This window comes from Salvelinus sp. IW2-2015, linkage group LG2, assembly GCF_002910315.2.
Source record: "Salvelinus sp. IW2-2015 linkage group LG2, ASM291031v2, whole genome shotgun sequence".
NCBI lineage: Eukaryota > Metazoa > Chordata > Actinopteri > Salmoniformes > Salmonidae > Salvelinus > Salvelinus sp. IW2-2015.
The window spans coordinates 27,840,815-27,863,314 of NC_036839.1; the positions used below are offsets into that span (position 1 = coordinate 27,840,815).

General features: G+C 39.5%; 1 protein-coding gene across 1 annotated transcript in view; it reads right to left on the reverse strand.

Annotated features, from left to right (window-relative positions):
* Positions 1-22,500, reverse strand: part of ttn.2 (titin, tandem duplicate 2) — a 185,094-nt gene that overhangs the window by 110,478 nt on the left and 52,116 nt on the right. The window contains exons 48-86 of the mRNA XM_070446281.1: positions 21,905-22,186; positions 21,452-21,730; positions 21,044-21,325; positions 20,634-20,912; positions 20,246-20,533; positions 19,843-20,121; positions 19,443-19,724; positions 19,061-19,339; positions 18,645-18,929; positions 18,199-18,489; positions 17,751-18,041; positions 16,673-16,960; positions 16,441-16,554; positions 16,025-16,310; positions 15,739-15,922; positions 15,481-15,561; positions 15,089-15,356; positions 14,705-14,965; positions 14,024-14,233; positions 13,838-13,915; positions 13,713-13,739; positions 13,524-13,580; positions 13,376-13,432; positions 11,365-11,418; positions 10,888-10,962; positions 10,343-10,408; positions 9,991-10,065; positions 9,674-9,745; positions 8,732-8,869; positions 8,368-8,511; positions 8,017-8,127; positions 7,573-7,689; positions 6,963-7,172; positions 2,814-3,389; positions 2,088-2,570; positions 1,473-1,763; positions 1,190-1,261; positions 1,014-1,082; positions 273-308 (exon numbers count right to left, since the gene is read on the reverse strand). Of these exons, the coding sequence (XP_070302382.1) occupies positions 273-308; positions 1,014-1,082; positions 1,190-1,261; positions 1,473-1,763; positions 2,088-2,570; positions 2,814-3,389; positions 6,963-7,172; positions 7,573-7,689; positions 8,017-8,127; positions 8,368-8,511; positions 8,732-8,869; positions 9,674-9,745; positions 9,991-10,065; positions 10,343-10,408; positions 10,888-10,962; positions 11,365-11,418; positions 13,376-13,432; positions 13,524-13,580; positions 13,713-13,739; positions 13,838-13,915; positions 14,024-14,233; positions 14,705-14,965; positions 15,089-15,356; positions 15,481-15,561; positions 15,739-15,922; positions 16,025-16,310; positions 16,441-16,554; positions 16,673-16,960; positions 17,751-18,041; positions 18,199-18,489; positions 18,645-18,929; positions 19,061-19,339; positions 19,443-19,724; positions 19,843-20,121; positions 20,246-20,533; positions 20,634-20,912; positions 21,044-21,325; positions 21,452-21,730; positions 21,905-22,186 (7,617 nt within the window). The remainder of the gene's footprint in view (positions 1-272; positions 309-1,013; positions 1,083-1,189; positions 1,262-1,472; positions 1,764-2,087; positions 2,571-2,813; positions 3,390-6,962; positions 7,173-7,572; positions 7,690-8,016; positions 8,128-8,367; positions 8,512-8,731; positions 8,870-9,673; positions 9,746-9,990; positions 10,066-10,342; positions 10,409-10,887; positions 10,963-11,364; positions 11,419-13,375; positions 13,433-13,523; positions 13,581-13,712; positions 13,740-13,837; positions 13,916-14,023; positions 14,234-14,704; positions 14,966-15,088; positions 15,357-15,480; positions 15,562-15,738; positions 15,923-16,024; positions 16,311-16,440; positions 16,555-16,672; positions 16,961-17,750; positions 18,042-18,198; positions 18,490-18,644; positions 18,930-19,060; positions 19,340-19,442; positions 19,725-19,842; positions 20,122-20,245; positions 20,534-20,633; positions 20,913-21,043; positions 21,326-21,451; positions 21,731-21,904; positions 22,187-22,500) is intronic.

The following is a 22,500-nucleotide window of genomic DNA, read 5'->3' on the forward strand; positions in this document are numbered from 1 at the left end:
AAGGTTTCATATTACACATAACAGCTCACTTAACAAGATAACAACATTGAAAACATCACATCAAACACTGAGATTTAGCTATACAGCAAACAAGACAACACACAGACAACTCGAACAACCAACAAACAAACAAAATTCAACAAACAAACAAAACTCACAGAAAACAACAATAAAGTAAGAAATTCGACTGTATATTTAAAATATTGAGCTGGATATTTATTTATATGCAAGGAATAGTGAAATTAAAGTGAAAAACAAAGTATTCATCATACCTTTCTTAGCAGGTCCAGGTGCCTGCTTGCCTTCACCTAGTAGGGAAATTAAGGAAAAGTAAACACTGTTTAGTACAAAGATTCACATTCATTTGAAGATATATGGGATACAAGCCTCAATGTATCAAGTACGGTCAGGACATTGAGACGTGATTGAGGGGAGTTGTATAACCAGCCCAATCACTTAAGGAGAATGATTCACTTTTCTCTTTGAATGGTATTGGACATTATCTTGTGGAACCAATCGGGAATTCCAAGGGAATTTCCTCCCGTAACCAATCAAAGATGAAGACGAGTGAAGTAATATTATCAAGTGAAGATATAACAGGGAAACTATGACATGCTCACATTCACTAATGAATTTCAGGATGAGAACTTAGTAAGACATTTAACATGATATGACATTACATACAGAACCACAGCATTGCTAGGAAGGTGGTTAGAGGTCGCACCTACCTCATTTAAATAGTATAACATGCACATAAAACATTATAACGAGACTGGACAAAGAACAGGAATGTTTTTGTGGATCGAAGAGGCAACCATCTTTGTTGAATGAGATTAATGCAAACACGTTTTGGTGACTTGAAAAAAAAACAAGCAAAATTTGTTAGCCTCAACCCTCTAGGACTATAATGAGGCTTAAGATAGAATGCTTAGTAGTATTTGGATGGTGTGGTTTTTGAGATATTAGTTTGTCATTTTGTCATTTTACTTTTGTGATTTTTTGTTGTTGAATACCTGTCTCCGTATCATCTTGTTCTTGCACTTGGAAGGCAGGCTTTGTTTCCTGTGTAGTCTTTTTCTTATCTTGAGGAGCTTCAAAAGAATGTTTAAGATTTATATTTGCCCAAGAAACATTCATTCACGAATGTATTTAAAGAACATACATGTTGCAACATTAAACAGACATTTACCTTCAAGAGGACTGACTTTCATTGCAAGTGGCTCAGTGGGCTTTGGAGATGTTTTGCTCTCCTTTAATGGTACTTAAAATAAAATTGTACAATGGTCAAAATCAAGACAGTGCATGTTGGGATAAGCATTAAACCACTGAGAAGAAACATGTCATCAACACACATAGACACATAACAGATAATACGTAATATCCAAAATACATAACACACACAAACATAACAGACAGGATAGCAAGATTTTTAAGATTTAAGATTTGTGTTTCAAGGATTGTCCTTGTTATACCTTTTTGGGCAGCAACATCTTCACTTGACACCACTTCAGCAACAGCCTTCTTCTCTGGTTTAGAGACTTTCTTTACAAGTGGCTCCACTGGCTTTGGAGGCTCAGCAACAGCCTTCTTCTCTGGCTTAGGCTCAGACTTAGGCTCAGGCTTAGACTCTGGCAAAGACACTTTCTTAAGAAGTGGCTCAGCAGGCTTTCGAGGTGACTCCACCTGTTCAGAAATAGCTGTTTTCTCTGGTGCAGGCACTTTCTTTGCAAGAGGCTCAGCAGGCTTTGGAGGTGATTCCTTTGCTGGAACTTGAAATAAAATTATACCATGGTCAAAGTACATTTTGATTTATTTAATTTTACCTTTATTTAACCAGGTAAGTCATTGAGAACACATTCTCTTCACAATAACAACCTGACAAATCAAGATATTACAGATTGCGGTATGCATTGGACCACTGAGAAAGTGTCAGAGAAACACTATATCAAATGTAAACATAGCACACACAAAGACAGATAAAAACATCAAAAACACATAACATAAGCACAAACATAACACACAAAATATAAAGATTTTAAGAGTGAGGGAAGATTAAAGAATACCATTTCAAGATTTTCTCGTTATACCTTTTTTGGGAACATCTTCTTCAGCATTAGCTGTCTTCTCTGGCGTAGTCTCTGTCTTAGCGACTTTCTTTGCAAGTGGCTCAGTAGGCTTTGGTGGAGATTCTACCTCAGCAATAACCATAGTCTCTGGCTTAGGCACTTTTTTAGGAAGTGGCTCAGTGGGCTTTGGAGGTGATTCCTTCACCTCTTCAGCAATAGCTGTTTTCTTTGCCACCTTCTCTGGCTTGGTCTCTGGCTTAGACTCTGGTTTAGATAATTTCTTAGCCAGTGGCTCAATCGGCTTAAGAGGTGATTCTTTCACCTCTTCAGCAATAGTTTTCTCTGGCTTAGACTCTGCTAAAGACACTCGCTTTACAAGTGGCTCAGCCGGTTTTGGGGGTGATTCTTTCACCTCCTCAGCAACAACTGTTTTCTSTGGTTTAGGCACTTTCTTTGTAAGTGGTCGAACAGGTTGTAGGGGTGATTCCTTCTCCTTTGCTGGTACTTGAAATAAAGTTATACTATGGTCAAGAACAACATACTACAGAAGTGAACCATCAAGAAAATACAAAGGCAATATGTGATCAAACAGCAAACACATAAGGATAAACAAATAAGGAAGTATCCCAAACACAATTACACAAAACGTACACACAAACAACATACAAACAAACAACATAAGAAAGCAAGATTTTAAGAGTGACGCAAGAGTGAAGATTTGTATTTCAAGGATTGCCCTTGTTATACCTTTTCGAGTTGCAACATCTTCTTCACTTGAAAGAAACACATCTTCAGTAATAGCCTTCTTCTCTGGCTTCGACTCTGGTTTAGCCACTTTCCTTACAAGTGGCATTGGAGGTGATTCTTCCACCTCCTCAGCAACTACAGTCTTCTCTGGTGTAGTCACTTTCTTTACAATTGGCTCAGGGGGCTGTGGAGGTGAGTCTTTCACCCCTACAGTAACAACAGTCTTCTCTGGTTTAGCCTCAGGTTTAGGTTCAAGCTTAGACTCTGGTTTAGATATAGGCTCTGGTTTAGCCTCTGACTTAGGCTTAAGCTTAATATCTGGTCTAGGCTTTGGCTTAGCCTCTATTTTAGCCTCTAGCTTAGGCTCTGATTTAGGCTTAGGCTCTATTTTAGCCTCTGGCTCAGCCTCTGGTTTTGGTTCAAGCGTAGACTCTGGTTTAGATTTAGGCTCTGGTTTAGCCTCTGGCTTAGGTTTAAGCTTAACATCTGGTTTAGGTTTTGGCTTAGCCTCTATTTTAGCCTCTAGCTTAGGCTCTGATTTAGGTGTAGGCTCTATTTTAGCCTCTGGCTCAGCCTCTGGTTTAGATTCGAGCTTAGACTCTGGTTTAGACTTAGGCTCTGGTTTAGCCTCTGGTTTAGGCTTAGATTCTGGTTTAGGCTTAGGCTCTGGCATAACCTCTGGTTTAGGCTCTGGCTTAGACTCTATTTTATCCTCTAGTTTAGGCTCTGATTTAGGCTTAGTGTCTACTTTAGCCTCTGGCTCAGCCTTGCTTAGGCTGGCTTAGCCTAGCTCTGGCATGCTTAAGTTGAGGCTTGCTTGTCTGTCAACACCAGCAGAGGTGTGGAGGTGATTCTTCACCCCACTTCAGTAACAGCCTTATTCTCTGGTTTAGCCCAACTTAACCTGGTTTAGACTCTGTTTAGTTAGCTTCTCTAGCTCTAGTTTAGCTCTGATTAGCTTAGTGTCTATCTTGCCTCTGCTCAGCCTCTTGTTTAGGCTCTGCTAGCCTTAGCTCTGCTTGCCTCTATAGGCTTGCTCTGTCTCAACCACAGGGCTTGAGGGATTCTTTCACCTCACTTCAGACTATTCATCCTTCTCCGGTTTAGCCTCAACTTAACCTCTGGTTTAGACTCTGGTTTAGTTGCTCTGCGTAGCCTCTAGTTTAGGCCTGATTAGCTTAGTGTCTACTTTAGCCTCTGGCTCAGCCTCTTGTTAGGCTCTGGCTTAGCCTTAGCTCTGGCTTGCCTCTAGTTCTAGGCTTAGGTCTGCTCAACACCACAGTGGCTGAGGTGATTCTTCACCCTACTCAGAAATCCTTCTCTCTGGTTATTAGCTATACTCTACTTGTTATACTCCTGTTTAGGTATGGTTTGACCTTAGATCTGGTTTCTCTGGTTTAGGTGTTAGGTCTCTGCTTGCACTCTTGTTACCTCGTATTAGTTCTGGCTTAGGTTGGCTCGGTTCTGACTAGGTTCGATTGTCTGCGTAGACATTTCTTACAGTGCTCAGCAGTTTCAGCAATAGCTATCTCTCTGGCTTGAGTTGGCTTGATCTGCTTAGAATCTGGTTTAGCCATTTTCTTCAAATGGCTCAATTTTCACTTAAGCAACAACAGTTTCTCTACTGAAGTTCTTAGACACTTTCTTGTATAGTGTCACAGGTTTGGAGGATTCTTCTCTCTGCTGGTACTTGAAATGAAATGATCTATGGTCAAGATCAAGATACTAATATAGGAAGCAGTGAGCCCAATAAATACCAAAAAAGATGTGATCAAATAGAAACATACAAAAAAGACCACAAACTACACACAAACAACGAGAGAATTGCAAGAATGACACAAGAGTGTGGATTTTGACACTAAGAGATGCTGTTGATATGGATGCAACCCTGGAATGAAGCAACTGATGAATGATTACGGGCAAAAAAAGATTCAAAACTAGCATGAATGGAATATGGATGATATTGTGACAAAGATGATGAGATACATGTTAGATTTATTAGTATACTCTTGAGGCAAGGTTTTGAAAATCTTTTCCCCTTGTAGTCAAGTGTTCTTTAGAAGGATATATTTAAAGTCTGCTTTTTCAATCGCCGTTTTTAGTTGATTGTCCTCAATGTAAAGGTCTCTCTTCGAGGGCTCCTCTCTCATAGTAATGTCTTGTCAGCCCTTTCCTTGGATAATTACTTTGGCAGGTTTGTCTTTCATCTACTGTTTCTTAGTTTGGGTGACTCAACGTCTAATCTCTCAGGGTTTCTCTCCGTAGTAAATCTCTTAAAGGTCCTGCTTGGATTGAATGACTTTGAAGGAAGGTTTGCCTTTTCTATAACCTGTTCTTAGACTGGATATCCTCATTGTACGGTATCCTCAACTGAGTTCTCGCCATAGTAAGGGTCTTCTAAAGTTTCCTGCTGATGAATCGTAGAAGTTTGCTTTTTATAACCTGTTTCTTTGACTGGATATCCTCATTTGTACGGGGTATCTCTTCACTGAGTTCCTTGCTCATAGTAAGGGTCTTTTTAAAGGTTTCCTCCTTGGATTTAATTACTTTGGAAGGTTTGCCTATCTCAACTACTTGTTTCTTTGATTGGAAGTTTTCAACAGTACAAGGTATCTCTTCAGTACCAACTAATCCCTGTCCTTTCTCTTTGGGCAACAGCAATTTTATTGGAGAGATACCTTCTGACAAATGTATTTTGTCCTTTCTTGTATTAACTTGTATATTTGATATTTCTTCAATTACTGATTCTACTCTGATAGAAGATTCTACTGGTTCTTTGCATTCTACTGATTGAGCAATACCTTCTTGGTTAGATCGAATGTCAGTTTCCTTTCTTGCTGTTGGTTTGGGGGAAATAATATCTGTGGCTGYATTTATATTCTCTGAAACATCCATAACAGATGCCTCTTGTTTAGAAACATATTCTTCATGTTCCTGGGGAGATAATTTTCTTGGAGAACTATAATCTGTCTTAACATGAATCTCCTGTCTTCCGCCTGACTCTTCCTTCTTGTCTGATACCCTGGTGGTCATTTCCTTTTTCTTTACAATGTCTGTTTTCTTTTCTTCCACTTTTTTATCTGTGTCTATAGCCTTGCTTTCACCCTTAACTACCTGCTGCATATTAGGAKACTTTTTCATAGATATTTCTTCCCTCATACTAGCACTTCCTTGCTTCATGATGGAAACTTCTTCATATTTTTGGAGTTCAGTGTCCACTTTTTCATAATTTAATACTTCCAAAGATACAGTCTCCTTCTTTATAGGTACACTGTCTTTTGTAGTAACTTTGGCAGTTTTCCGGACAAAATGTTCTTCTGTAGATTGAACTACTTGATGGATAGGTATATCTTTAATTGTAGCCTGTTCTGTCTTTAACTCAACTACATCAACAAAAGGAGTTCCCTTAGTTTTGATGCCTGTACCCTCTTCCTCTCTAGACACTAAACTTGCAGTGTAAACACTGAGAAGTGTTTCTTCTCCTTCTGTGGACGATTCATGAGACTCCCTCTGAAGAGATCGATCCTGTTTGGCTGGTAAATCTGCCTCTAGATCAGACCTAATTTCAACAGCACTTCTTTCCTTTGGTTTCGGTGTAGTAAAAACCTTAGTAGCTCTATCTTTCCTCTTGGAAACCTCACTAAGAGATGGTTCATGTTTCATATCTGACTTTTTATCTTTTTGGACAGATACTTTTTCTGGAAGGATATCTTTTGTTGTCACTGAAATCTTCTGTTGGAATGTCGATGTAGTGCTATTGTCCAATATATCACCTTTGTTCTCATATGACACCTCTTCATATTCATGCCCCACTTCTTCATACTGAAATACTTCTTCTATTGGAGGAGCTCTCTCCATCGTGTCGGAAACCTCCCACAACTCGTGAGTTTTCGAAGATCTCTTTTTCTCAGCCATCTGAAGACTAGAAGTCACTTGAAGTTCTAAAGATGTTTTTAAGAGTTCCCACCAAATGGAGGTCGCAAGAGATTAACGACAAAACACAACATAAAGACAAACATTGGGTTAAAAAAAAACACAGATAAAAGAAAGTAGTACTGGCATGCCATTATGCACCTGATATCTACATTTGGAGGTGAAATAAGATTTTAATAAATTGAACACCACTAACATAGAGCACATTTAGAATACCTGTGTCTGGCGGAGTTCCTTTTCTTTGTGGCATAACTTCTATTTCTGAAGTTGGAACTTTCTTTTCTTCTTCCATCTCCTTTTTAGGTTTAGTAACAGGTACCTTTTCAGTAGGTTTTTTCTCAGGTACCCTCTCAACAGGTACCTTTTCAGTAGGTTTTTTCTCAGCTACCCTCTCAACAGGTACAGGCTTTTGTTTGGGCTCCATTACTTGAAGCACATACAAGACACGCATAAGACATTGGCAACACAGAAGAGTGACAAAAGGGTTGTTGCATAACACAACAAATCTGACAAACAGAACGTCACGTGGCGACGCATGCAACACTTTACTTCAAACATATTGTCAACATAGTCACAAACATAACATGACCCATATCTAAAACAGTCTTAACAACTTATGATAAACTATAAGTCTAATATCATGTCATATTGTAACATCATTAAGTCAGCTTCATGATGATAGTTAAAGTGCTACCCTTGTGTCTAGATTGTCAAACAGACGGAAAACTGAGGAAAAAGGAGAGCCGGAATATGGTAAACTTAAGACAAAGAATAGTTCAAGAAGACTCTTAAGACATCACAGTAAACAGTATGTACGGTACAGTACATAAGTTAGTGCATAAATCCCTACCTTTTTGCGGTGTATCTTCCTTTGGCGTCACAATAACTGATTCAGGCTTTCTGGCAACCTTAAGAGGTTCTGGTTTTCTTTCTTCCACAGGAACTTAAAAGACCATTTAAGTTTGTTAAAAACATGCATATACAATGAAGATATTCAAGAAAGCCATTTCAAACACAGACATTGCACAAGTCACACTCTATTGAGTGGTAAGACTGTATGATGATGATTATGACGAGACAAAATTAAGCAACTGGTGAAAATACTTTTCAGTTGTGCATAAACATTTCAAAAGACAAACTCTGTGACGTAGAAGCTAGACGATACCAAATGTGAACATAGACAAGACATAGATGTTCAAAGCTGGGGTTGGTTAGAAGAAAGCCATTAAACATTAACGGGAGAAGCATTGACAACCTATATTGTGTGTACCTTGTTCTGGCACAGGTTGCAAATGAGGCTCTATGTCCTCTCTGTCCACTTTTTGAGGGATGGTAGCTGGTCTCTGCGGAGTTACCTCCTGTCTTTTTTGTGCTTCTGGCACTTCAAAGAATATGCACATTATCAGTAATATACAATRTGCTGTGATGAAAGCACAACAAACAGACATAAAATTTACAAAGAAAACAACAAATACGGATTCCAAATACGTGACATTACATAGTCTTAAACTTTGTAATGACACAGACAGACAAAGATGGACTGACAAACAGAAGAGTATAAAGAGCATACAAGTTGTTAAAAGACTCAGAAAGCTGCCTCTCTTTTGAGAGATACTGATACCTTGTGGTGATGGGACCTTCTTTGCAGCAGGAGTAGGCTCTGGCTCCTTTGGAGAAGGAGTAGATGCAGTCTCTGGCCTTTTAACTGCCGCTGGCATTTCTGATTCTGGTTTTGAAGCCTCTGGTTTCTTAGCTTTCTCAGGAACTTAAAGTAACATGCACTTTGATTTAGAATTCACATACCAAGGTAATAATTACACTACATACAGATATGACACAAAGTAAAAATGTACTTCTATGTTAGAAGCTATATAAACATAATAATATATAATATACATATATAATATACATACAATTACACAAAGGAGAGGTGACATTAGAGAGGGGGATAAATACTCCACAAAACAAGACATGACAGGAAATACCTTTGGATGGTGGACACTCTGGTTTCTTTATAGGTGCACCCTTCGGTTCAGGTTCAACCTTAGCCACAGGTGAAACTTTAGGCTCTGGTTTTGGCTCAGCTTTTGGCTCCGCAACATGGGGTGCAGCTTGAGGGACATCTTCAGGTAATACAGACATCAACATTAGAAACTATGGGCTATCAAGAAAAACCGAGTACAAGAGTGAAAGCMATAAAAGCATGGGACAAGAGTATGATTGAGACAACTCCTCTAAACTCAATGCACAAAGTGACAGAAGTGAACAAACTTGGTCACACAGACTTATTCACACAGAATCCTTTGGGATAATAACATGCAGTGTTAGAAAGTGCTACATAGATGATGTAGAAACTTTGAAATAGACAGACAAGAGACTGACAAGTGTCACGCCCTGATCTGTTTCACCTGTCTTTGTGCTTGTCTCCACCCCTCTCCAGGTGTCGCCCATCTTATTTATACCTGTGTTCTCAGTTTGTCTGTTGCCAGTTCGTTTTGTTCGTAGAACCTACCAGCGTTTTGTTTCCCTGCTCCCGCCTGTTCCTTGCTCCTGTTTTCTAGTTTCCCGGTTCAGAACGTTCTGCCTGGCCTGACCCTGCCTGTCGTCCTGTACCTTTGCCCCACTACTCTGGATTACCGACCTCTGCCTGACCTGACCCTGAGCCCGCCTGTTGTTCCGGTGCCTTACATCCTCTCTGGATTATTGACCCCTGCTTGCCTTGACCTGTCATTTGCCTGCCCATGTTTAAAGAATAAACTTTCTTCAACACTGTCTGCACCTGGGTCATACCTTAAAACGTGATAACAAGAAGATATGGTATTAAGAGACAGACAACTGAAAATATTCAGGACAGAGACTCAACATCATAAGAGCTACAACAGCAGCAGTAGGAGCATTTCTGAAGCACATGGGAAAATGCAGTATACCTTTCTTTAATGGAACCTGTTCAGGTTTCTCAGCTGGCTTATGGAAAGGTGCCTTTGCTTCTTCATGTTCTTCTAAGATATTGAAAGTGAGCAATTACATACACCAAAATAAAAGAGCACAATATTGTCTATATGCAAATAAATACAAAATAATTACGGACACTAAGTTGAAGAAAACAAGGTTCACGTCCAACAACCACCAAAACAATCAATTAAAATAAACAAATTCACAGATTTAGTTAAAAGAAAATTAAGAATACATGACAAACATGACAAGATCGTTAGACAAGCACATCATTTCTGATTTAAGACTATACCTTTTGGAGAGGGAAGTTTCTCTGGGACAACCTCTGCAGTTATCTTCTCCTCCACTGGCTTTTTGGCTTCAGGTACTTGGAAATATCATCACAGTAAGTACTAGTTATCACTGAGTTAATGTGCAGGGACAAATATAATTAATCTTATAATGTAATTTACAGTAGTGGACATTGGTTACTTTACACAGAAAAACAGTCAAGCAAAAGTAGAATATATATAGTAAATACCCTTCTTTTCAATTTTTTWAATTTTTTTACAAGAGAGACATACTTGGGTAAGTATGTACACACATGTACACACATCAACCAGATCAACACAAAAGATCATTTAGAAATGCAGATATTTAGATACCTTTATGTGGTACTGCTGCCTCMGCTGGTTTAGCCTTCTCCTCGGGTTTCTTGTGCACTTCAGAAACTTTAAAGACACTCATTGTGTTAGCCAATGTAGCAAAGCACTATCTACTGTGGACATCCATGCATTCRCATGTAAGGTACTTGCCAAAGAAGCACATATATTATGGAAGACAATACAGACAAACACATAAGCCACTATGCGTGATCAACTTAAGAGCAAAGAATCAAATATCATAAATACTGAAAGTACAAACCAAGTTAAACTAAGCAAGACATGGAAAGAAACTGAGCATGACATGGCAGGGAAAACCTTTGACGCGGTTAAAAGAAAAGCAAGCTTTAAACAGAGTTTCATAAATGACTAATGAACAAAGATCATGAACTTCTTTTGCCAAAACATTGCCGACTATGTACATCACATAAAAAAAGAAGCCGTTAAAGAGTTTACCAATTGACACATGAACAAGACTATGAACATGTTTCCAACTTTGCCATAACATTGCTGTAAGCCAAGACAGACAAAAGTTGGTATTTTAATACCTTTTTGTGGCATTTCCTCCCTCATTCCAACCTTCTTACTCTGGACGGACTCCTCCTCAACAGGTACTCTCGGGGCTGATAAGACAATGAGAATATATTAGTACAATTGTTCAACAAGGCACATTAGTTAAGGATAGAGGTTTACGGTTATAACACAAATATCGACACAGAAATGTAATAACTTCTGTGGGACAACAAAGGAGAGAGAAAGACGTGTGATTTGTGACCATGTTCCGCACACACAAACACACGCTAGCACACTACGGTACTACAAAGAGTAGGAGCCCATACATTCTGTTTCAAGATATTTTCAAAGAGTGGCTCAAACATACAAAGACAGACAAGGATGCTTTTATGCACCACACATGTTAATACCAATGTGGCTCAAGGTGGAACGTTAAAGATGAACTGTTTGGTCACTTGAGTTAGCTGCTAGCAGACATAAACTGCAATGGTAACATCTATTCTAAGGGATACCTGTGGTTGTAGAGATTTTCTGTACTACTGTCTCTTCTGTCCAGCTTTCATACTCTAATAAAGAGTAACAATGAAAAAGAAAGTTGTTTAGATGAGCAGTGGGAAATGCTGGAATATTGGTTAGGTCGTGTTACAATACTGAATAATCTTTTTAGGTGTACAAACTTGTCTAAACATGTTCAAATGAAATTGGTTAAATTGATCGTGGTTATTATTGACTGAAATGTTAGGTCATGTAACTAAGTTGTACAAACACGTACAGATGTAGGATCTTAATTTGAGCCAGCTTGCTACAGGCAGAAAATAATCGTGCAGCAACAGGAAATGTGAATTATTATGTGGATTATAATTCATGGACAATTTTGTTGGGGTTGATACATTTTCGTAAGGAAAAATCAAGTCTGAAATTACAAAGTGGAAATTACAAATTTCAGAGGCCTTTTTAAACCTCAAATACACTACAAGTTTCACATTTCCTGGGTAATAAACTCAGCAAAAAAAGAAATGTCCCTTTTTCAGGACCCTGTCTTTCAAAGATAATTAGTGGAAATCCAAATAATCCAGATCTTCGTTGTAAAGGGGTTAAACGCTGTTTCCCATGCTTGTTCAATGAACCATAAACAATTAATGAACATGCACCTGTGGAACTGTGGTTAAGACACTAACAGCTTACAGACGGTAGGCAATTAAGGTCACAGTTATGAAAACTTAGGACACTAAAGAGGCCTTTCTACTGACTCTGAAAAACACTAAAAGAAAGATGCCCAGGGTCCCTGCTCATCTGCGTGAGCGTGCCTTAGGCATGCTGCAAGGAGGCATGAGGACTGCAGATGTGGCCAGGGCAATAAATTGCAATGTCTGTACTGTGAGACGCCTAGACTACGCTACAGTGAGACAGGACGAACAGCTGATCGTCCTCGCAGTGGCAGACCACGTGTAACAACACCTGCACCGGATCGTACAGCCGAACATCACACCTGCGGGACAGGTACAGGATGGCAACAACAACTGCCCGAGTTACACCAAGAACGCACAATCCCCCCATCAGTGCTCTGGCAAAAAGTTATCTTCACTGACGAGTTGCAGTTTTGTCTCACCAGGGGTGATGGTCAGATTTCGCGTTTATCGTCGAAGAATGAACGTTACACCAAGGCCTGTACTCTGGAGAGGGATCGATTTGGAGGTGGAGGTCCGTCATGGTCTGGGGCGGTGTGTCACAGCATCATCGGATGGAGCTTGTTGTCATTGCAGCAATCTCAATGCTGTGCGTTACAGGGAAGACATCCTCCTCCCTCATGTGGTACCCTTCCTGCAGGCTCATCCTGACATGACCCTCCAGCATGACAATGCCACCAGCCATACTGCTAGTTCTGTGCATGATTTCCTGCAAGACAGGAATGTCAGTGTTCTGTCATGGCCAGCCAAGAGCCCGGATCTCGATCCCATTGTGCACGTCTGGTACCTGTTGGATCGGAGGGTGAGGGCCAGCGCCATTCCCCCCAGAAATGTCCAGGAACTTGCAGGTGCCTTGGTGGAAGAGTGGGGTAACATCTCACAGCAATAACTGGCAACTCTGGTGCAGTCCATGAGGAGGAGATGCACTGCAGTACTGGTGGCCACACCAGATACTGACTGTTACTTTTGACCCCCCCCCCTTTGTTCAGGGACACATTATTCCATTTCTGTTAGTCACATGTCTGTGGAACTTGTTCGGTTTATGTCTCAGTTGTTGAATCTTGTTATGTTCATACAAATATTTACACATGTTAAGTTTGTTGAAAATAAACGCAGTTGGCAGTGAGAGGACGTTTATTTTTTTGCTGAGTTTATGCAAAAGCGTGAATAATCGTGAAAACATGGAGATAGTTAAATTGATGATGGTGATAGTTACTATTAATATGATGTAAATCTTGCACAATAATCAAACGTTAGTGAATGATTTTATGATGATTATAAGGGATTTGATGGTGATGGAAAGACGCTTAATAAAAAAGAATGCAAGGCCATATACCTCTCATTTCCACCTCTCTCATCTCCATCTCTTCTTCATAATAGTATTCAGAAGATTCTTTAAAAAAACATATAGATGTTGAGTTCTCATATTAATTAGGTTAGTTTAGATTTATATAATTAATGCCAATCTTATGTCCCATTCTTACCTTTTAGAGTAACTGAAGATGGCATATCAGGGATTCGTATTGATGAATCAGGGACATCTAAAGGATGTTGAATTTGGTTTAAATATCAAAGATACAGTATATATAAAATAAGTTATATATTTAAGATAAGTTGACTAGGAATTGTGATACATTTGAGAGAGGTTGTGTGGCTAGAAATGAAATACTTACCATGGGGTACCCCTGCTAATTCAATTTCTGTGAAAAAGGAAGATGAAATATTAAAAACTGAATTAAGGCCACTATGAGATACAGACAGCTGGAAAACAAAAACAAATGCTAACAACTATACCGACCTTTGTCTGAAAGATAAAGCTCAGCTGTGCTTTTAGCTTCCCCTCTGGGCTCCAACCTCACAATGACCGAGTAAACGCCTAAAGGATTAGTCATGAAGATGATTTAATAATCCATTCTGATATATTCATCTGGGTAACGAGAATAAAGAAATCCATAAAATGCTTGTTTGACGCAACTCTACACACCTTCATCTTCATTGGTTACATTGCAGATGATCATAAAATGTCTTCTGCCTTCGCTTCTGAAGTTATACTTTGGGCACTCTCTGAGTTCCCAAGTGTCTTTGTACCATGTAACGATGGCATTGTCGAAAGACACCTCGCATTCGAAGGTGGCTGCTTGGCGTTCGCCCACCACAATGTTCTGGATACGTTTGGTGAAGTGAATTTGTTCAGCTAAAACAGATAACATGTGGTGATAAATTTAGTTCAATTTGAATATTTCTGGCTATTCTCATAATTCAAACTCATTGTGCAAATTCAAGTCAAATTGGACAATGGAGAATAGATATGCAGTTAGAAGTGTTCAACAGCTCATGATGGATGATTCAATAGGATGAAAGTAGAGACAAAAAGTCAAAAGACAAGAAAGAAAGACAGAGAAATGTTGGTTTGTGGCAAAGTTCCAAGACCAACAAGTGTAAGAAAGTAGAACAAAAGTTATCAGAGAGTTCCAGGAAGAAAAAGAGTATGTCAAATCAAAAGTGCAAAAAAGAGAAAAAGAGTGAGAAAAAATAGATATAAAGATTAGTGACAAAATGAGTGATGAAGAAAAAAAGAGGTTAGTTTGGGGTGATCTTCTCCACTCTACAACATGATAGGAGATGCAACAGCAACCAATTATTATATGGTTTAATCTATACAAACCTTCAACCCATAGATCTGCAGTTGATTCAAGGTTGTCATATCTGCAGGTATAGCGTCCGTGGTCTTCTGGTCGGAGGTCTTTAATCGACAGCCTCTGAATCTTGTTGACCACCTCATGCGAGTATCTGCCCTTCATTTCTAAAAGCTTTCCATTCTTAAACCACTGTGTTTTGACATTAGGGATAGAAAACTGGCAAGACAGTGTACATGTTTGCCCCTCCTTACACGCAACTTCCTCCAGATGTTTCTCAACCTCAGGCTCTGTAAAGRCACAAAGAACAAATATGCATGTTGATCAGTATTTACAGATACAGTATAAAGGACTAAAATCAATAACATTCATCTAAGTACAGAATAAACAAATGCAGAACCATAGATACCCACCGATAACAGTCAATTTGGCACTGGAGATATGTGGGCCACATACAACACGGTAGTTGCCCTGGTCTTTGGTTTGACACTGCTTGATCTTCAGAATGTGACGGTCACCAACAATGTTGATTTCRTATTTGTCATTGTTGTCAAGCTTCTGAGTTCCCTTGTACCAGGACAGGGTGATCTCTGGAAAGTTGATCTTGATGTCACACTCAAAGGTGGCAACCTTGTTGGTGACTGTAGATTGATCTGTTATGTCCTTATTCACGGTGACAGGCTGCAAACAAATAAAGAAGACATGTGCTTAGACATTCATGTAAATAAATATGCATATAATACATGATAATTACTGCTGTTGTCATTGGCAGACATTTCATTGTGGTAGCTAATGAGGAACCTACCTCAGTACGTTCCATTCTCTTTTGCAAATCAGCCACAAGAGCAGCCAAATCCTCGTCCGATTCTCTCTCTCTCTCCGGTTCCTAAATCACATCAAAACACAAAGCAGAACTAGTTATAGTGTGGCCATCATGTCTTTAAAAAAGCAACAAAATTCTGTATTGTATGACTAATATTAAGTAAATTAAACTGTTGTGTTCTGAAATAAAGACTAAGCCATTAAATTCAAATGAATACAACTTTATGTTAAATTAATTTACCGGTCTTCCACTTTCTTCTGCTTTCTCCCTCTTCAGCTGCTCAATGGCCTGAAGAAGTCCACGGTAGTCAGTAATTCCATACATGCGGGCGTATTTCTCATACTCCTTAGGGTCCACATTTCTGAGCAACTCTACAATGTCAATGTCTTTCTCTTCCTGGGGACTCTTCTGCTTAGATGGAGTYCTGTGGAGGAAGAAAAATAGAAGGCATGGCAAATATTATTTGTACAGTTTCTTGTGGAATGTGAAAGGTAGAGACACAATTGTCAAAGAGAGATTCACTTACTTCTTCAGTTTAGCTCTGAAGTCTCCCTCAACTCCGACCACCTCTTTCCTTTCCTCAACATGCATGTCGGTGTTGCATTCTATTTCTCCAGCTTTGTTAGTTGCGACACATCTGTACTGTCCGGAGTCAGACTTTGTTATTTCTCTGATCTCTAACTTGGCATCTGGGCCTTTCTGCTCAATAGTGATGCGACCACCATGAGTGATCTGCCTCCACTTGCCCTTCATCCATTTCACGTTAGGAATGGGATCACCTCCAACCTTGGCGATGAACGTTGCAGTGCCCTCTGTAAAGGAATGCAACATATTGAAGACATAACTTACTATGGACATTTTAGATTATCCAATGATTAAACAATGTGGGTTGTCAATTGAATAATAATTATATGCTTCTAAATCTCTTTTCATCACACTTACTCTCGGCTACATGGCAAGGCTTGGGCTCCTCGATGAAGAACAAGTTGTCCAGTTTCTTTACTGGTGCTGCTGTTGATTCCTCTTCAGCGGGTTTAGGTGCTGCTTTGGATTTCTCTGCAATAAAGCAGAATTCAAGAAGTCTGTTATAAAAACCATAATCATTCATTCATGATAGCTGATTCCACAAGTTATTGGATATGACTTGAATCAAAATATGGTCCAGAAGATGTACCTTTGATAGTCACTTTGGCCTTGCAGAATTCACTACCAGCTTCATTGGTTGCCTTGCAGAGATAGTCCCCTGCATCATTCTTTGATACGCGCATGACCTCCAAAGAGGCAACGTCATCTGCAAAAATTATTTTAGTGCTGGAAGTGTTTTTCAAGTCTTTTCTGTCCTTCATCCACTGAATCTTCATAGGAGGGGATCCATGGACATGACAGTTAAGATGCAGGTTCTCTCCCTCGGTCAGCGTGACAGGTTTGAGAGCGGGGTCAAATGTAGGGGGCTTCTTGTGTTCTGGAAAAATAGGGAAGAGTCATGGAAAAACATACATGGGACACTGTTAGGAATTTTATGAATAATGACTAAACAATGTTTACATTTAGATAAAACTATAACTAATTGAACTCGACCCTGTATTATTATTATATCTGATTAATAATGTTAATTCATAAGGAAGGGATTATGTAGCATGAACAAGGAGTAATTAAAACATAATAAACACCATTCCAACTTAGTTGGAGAGGTATGTGGTGTGGGTTATAAAGTAAGCCAAAAGGATCGTTAAACTATGGTTGAACCGACTCAACTTAGCCCTGAGATGTTTAGATAAGGCCGTGAGTAACCTTTTAGGTCTTCCATTATCTCGAGCTGTCTGCTAAAGTGGTAATAAATTATAGTGAACCTTCTGGAAATCTTAGTGATATTGTGTGTCATGTGTGTGCGCTGGTGAGTTGGAATGAACTTTTGAACCTGTTTTATCTTGGTCAAGAGGAGGAGCTTTATTCTGTAACCAATGACGTCATATTTTGTATATAAACTGTTGTTTGTGGTTAAATGGGAGCGCTCTCACGAGAATAAATACTATTATCTAATTTTAATAAGACTGGACCCTGTCTATTTTATGTTAATAAGTATCTTACAAATTCTTAGAAATAGACAGATTGATTTTAATTAATGAGTACATAAAGGAATTATAAAATTCCCCTRACAGACACACAGTAGAAATGCATACACAAGTTATGTACATCTCGTTTTCTATGGAGAAACACAACAAAATAAACAAGTAATAATAATATGGACCTACCAGTTATGGTAACTGTCACTTCGCAAGAGGCAGTGCCAGCTTCATTGGTGGCTTTGCAGGTATACCTGCCACAGTCTGAGACTTCGGAGCTCTTGATACACAACACAGCCACATTGCTCTTGAAGGACATGTCATAGTGATCAGAGCTGTGCCTCTCAATGTCATCTTTGTACCAATTGATGGTCATGGGCTGAGAACCAGACAAACGTGCCTCAATTTTCACCATCTTTCCCTCTGTATCCTCAAGGGTCTCTGTGGGCTTTTTGGTGAAGGTAGGTGGGATTTTGCGCTCTGAAAATAAATACAAAAGCATGAATGGTTTCTGAAACAAGTTTGCAGTGGTCATGTTAGGTGTCACGTAAGAAAACAAAGTACTATACCAAAAATGTCTCTCAAGAAACTAAAATGTCTCTCAAGTACTAAAATTGGGTGCCAGTGGGCCAAATACCTTTGACAGTAATTTCAGTGGAACAAGAGTCCTTTCCAATGTCATTAGTGGCATGGCAAAAGTAGCGGCCAGAGTCTGCTTTAGCTGCTTTCAATATAGTAAGGTGTGGGGTGTTATCCACGCAGGACATCTTGTAATTTCCCCCTGATCGAATATCTTTGTGATCCTTTGACCAAGTGACTTTTATTGGCAAAGATCCAGTCGTGTGGCATTCCAATTCCACACTATCACCCACTGAAATGTCCACCATGGGTGACAGCTTTTTATCAAAGACAGGGGGATATCTTGGCTCTGAAAGTTAAATGATGGGAAAGAGGTGGAACATACAGCATACTTTGAAATGAAAGCATTGACATTGTACAATATGACATGGTACTAATACAGAACGTGCACTGTCTCTCAGTCAGCAAGCAAAAAACGACTTCTTTGAAGAAAAACCGACCGACCTTGAAGAGTGAGTTTGGCTCTGCAGGATGCAGTCCCAACGCTGTTGGTAGCAACACAAGTGTATTCCCCAGAGTGTCTCATTTCACCTCTGGTTATTTTAAGGGCAGCAGTGTTATCATCATAACTCATGGTATAGTCGGTGGATTTCAGAGTTTCACCGTCTTTAAGCCAAGAGACCTCAATGGGCGAGGAGCCTGCCACGCGGCACTCAAATTTGACTTCCATTCCCTCAGTCTGTTGAAGACTGGTTATTTTCTTGGGGAAGGTAGGTGGAGTTTTTGCCTCTGAAAATAGGATAGTTCAAACAAACAATATAATACTAGTCGTTAATTTCAGAAACAATGATGCAGAGTCAAAACGGAATATCTCCAGATTAAAAAGAGAACATTCCTAAATAAAAGATGGCGGGCATCACCTTGGACAGAGAGGCGGCAAGTGGATGAGGCTGATCCTATGTTGTTTTCTGCTTTGCATGTGTATTCACCAATATCAGCCTTGGCTGCTTTGCTCAGTTTCAAGCAAGCAACTCCTTTGGAATATTCTATTTTGCAAGTAGGGCTGGATCTCACTTTTCCGTCAGCCTTAAACCAAGCCACCTTTATTTCAGGGGTTCCGCCCACATGGCATTTCAAACAAACTGCATCACCAGCAGTCACTTCCATTGGCTCCAAATTCTCAATGAAATGAGGTGGTTCTAAAGTGACAGATATAAACCATTAAATCAGAAACATGCACATCAGATATATACAGTATAGGACAATCCCAATACATTACCAGATCAATTTAGGTAAACTAACCTAAGATGGACACTTGTGMTTTGCAGGTATCCTTTCCAGCATCATTGGAAACCTCACAAGCGTATTCCCCACTTGCTTCCTTATCATCGGTGTTTAAACACTCCAGGATGCAGGAGGTCTCAGTGGTAGTGACATTGTGCTTATAAGAAGAATATAGCTGTTTTCCGTCCTTATACCAGGTGACAAATATCTTTGGGGTTCCAGAGTATGTGCACTCAAGTACCAATGATTTCCCTTTTTCAACAGAGTGGTCCTTCAGCTTCTTAACAAAGCACGCAGGTTCTGAGTTAAATCATACAGAAGTTTGTTAGTCCACATACTGATTCATTTTGTCATTTTGTTTTAATTCTGTTAATAAAAATCTGTAATAATACATTTTAAAATTATATTATTGACCAACCTTTCACAGACAGGTTAACCGGGCAACTTTCCTTTCCAGCATCATTAATAATCTGGCATGTATACTCTCCAGCGTGGGATTTGTCAATTTTGAATAGCTCCATAGTAGCTGTACTGTCCCGCAGAGCAATTTCATAGCCTTTTCCAGACAAAATTTCCTTGGTGCCTCTGAACCACTTCAGTTTCAGTGGGGCACTTCCTTTGACAATTGCTGAGAACAAAACATTTGTGCCAGGCATTGCTTCCAATGGCTGAGGTGGCATCACGAAAGAAGGAGGTTCTAAATACAAAAAAGACATACTTTTAGCTTGCCGACATCTGACATTAAATCAGTTACTTCACAAAGCAATAGTCATTATGAAGCCCAAACGGGTACTGTAGTTTCAAACCTCCGATTTACTGACCTTTCACAATGAAAGAGGCACTGGTCTCATTGGTTCCTGCCTTGTTTACAGCTTTGCATTTATACACTCCAGAGTCTGACAACTTAAGAGTGGGCACTTTGAGCGTGCAGGTGTTGTCACTGAATGTAATCTCATAGTTTGGGCCAGTTTTGATCTCCTCTCCATCATGGTACCAAGTAATGGTGAAAGGTGCGGAACCAGAGACTTTGCAGTCCATTTCACCAGCTTTTCCAACAATAGGTTGATAATCCTTCAATTTCCTTGTAAATGTTGGAGGTATAGTTTTATCTGTTATAGAAGGACATGGTTAGTAACCAGTGCATTAGGAAAAACACTAGGCAATTAGGCAAATGTCATATTATACTGTGTATAGGAAGTGGCCACCAACCTAGTACAGTGAGGTTTAATTTGGTGAGATCACTGCCAACCTCATTTTTGACCTCAAATGTATATTCTCCTGTGTCAATTTTTTCTGCAGACAAAACTTTCAAGCTGGAGATCATCTTTGAGAATGAGATTTTGTACTTCTGTCCAGAGGAGAGCTCGACTCCATCCTTAAACCATTTTGGTTTCAGCTCTGGTGTCCCCGACACTTTGACTTCTAGAGCTGCAATATCACCTGCAGTCACACTGAAAGACTCTGGTCTCTCCACAACTTTAGCTGGTTCTGAAAATAAAGAACATGAAAAGAGGTGTGCTTACAGAAACTGAATAATTAAAAAAAGCTATGACTGGGGGGAAAACTAAGCGAATTAAGAAAGAAAATTGAATTAAGAGAGAACGTTGAAATGTACAAACCTAATACAGTCAAGTTAGCAAAACATTCCACAACTCCGGCATCATTTCTGAGTTGGCAGGTGTATTTGCCCATTGTCAGTAAATCTGCTTTAAAGACTTTAAGAGTGACCTGGTTGTTGTCAAAGGTAATTTTCCGGTTGTCACCATCTCTGAGAATGTGATCCTTATCCTGTACCCAAGACGCGGTCATTGGCTGAGAGCCTTTGACAGTGGCCGTCAGGGTGACTTCTTCACCCAATATGCATGTCATATTCGACAATTTCTTCACAAACGTTGGTGGTTCTGAGAGAGGACAAACACGGAGAGGAGAAAAAAAACATCATGAGGGAGTAGTTCATGGTTAAAAGCTGGAACGTCAATTATCAAAATAAAATAAAAAATACCCACAGACGATGCAATTCTACTAACCTCTGAGTTTAATTGTAGTATGGCATGTTTCATATCCTACACTGTTTGATGCCTTGCACTCATACTCTCCAACATCTGAGGCTTCCAATCCAATCATATGAAGAGTGGCAGAGGTACCCTCATTCACCATCTTATATTTCCTACTTTCTTTTAGTGGTGTTTTGTCTTTGGACCAGGTAATCTCAAAGGGTTCTGTGCCAATTATCTCACAGTGTAGGCTAGCATCCTTTCCTTTCATTCCTTCAATTGGCTGAGGTACTTTGAGGAAAGATGGTGGGTCTACAAAACATTGAGAATCGTTAAGAAGCAGCTCTCTTTGTTACATGCAGCAAAGCTTCAAATTCATACTGACGTAATACCACCAACAGACACTATACTAATACTAGATTATTATGGAATATATCATGTAATATGGAAAATATCAAAACCCAATGTCATTGATCACTGGCTAACCTTTGACTGTAAGAGTTGTGCTGCAGCTTATGCTTCCAGCTTCATTGGTTGCTTCACAAGTGTAGACTCCATTGTCTTCAAATCTTGTGGTGTGCAGCTCAAGGACTGCCATTGAGTCAACAAATGAAGTTCTATAGTTGTCCCCTTCTGTGATCTTAGTGTCATTTTTGTACCATTGCATTCGCAGAGAGGGCGCACCCATAACTTTGCATTCAAGACGGAGTGGCTCGCACTTCTTCACAAACTTTGTGACTGGCAATTTCAGCACAAATTCAGGAGGTTCTGCAAAGCCAAAATATAGCAAAATTAGGTTATTGAAGCACATGAAACTTGACAAAGTGAAATAATATGAGGCTTGGAATGAACTGCAAAAAGAGGTGATTTGATGACTTGATGGATCTGTTAAGGATTAAAGCCAAGATGAATTTGAAAAGGGAAATGGGAAGCATGATACATGGTGGACAAACAGTTGTTGATGTGATGGAGGTGTTGGTGAAGGTGTTGTGAACTGCTGAAGGAACTGTGAAAAGGAGGTGGTGGAGGAGCTGTGAAAGTGCAAAACAATGAGCACAGATAAAAGCATTCGAGGACAGACG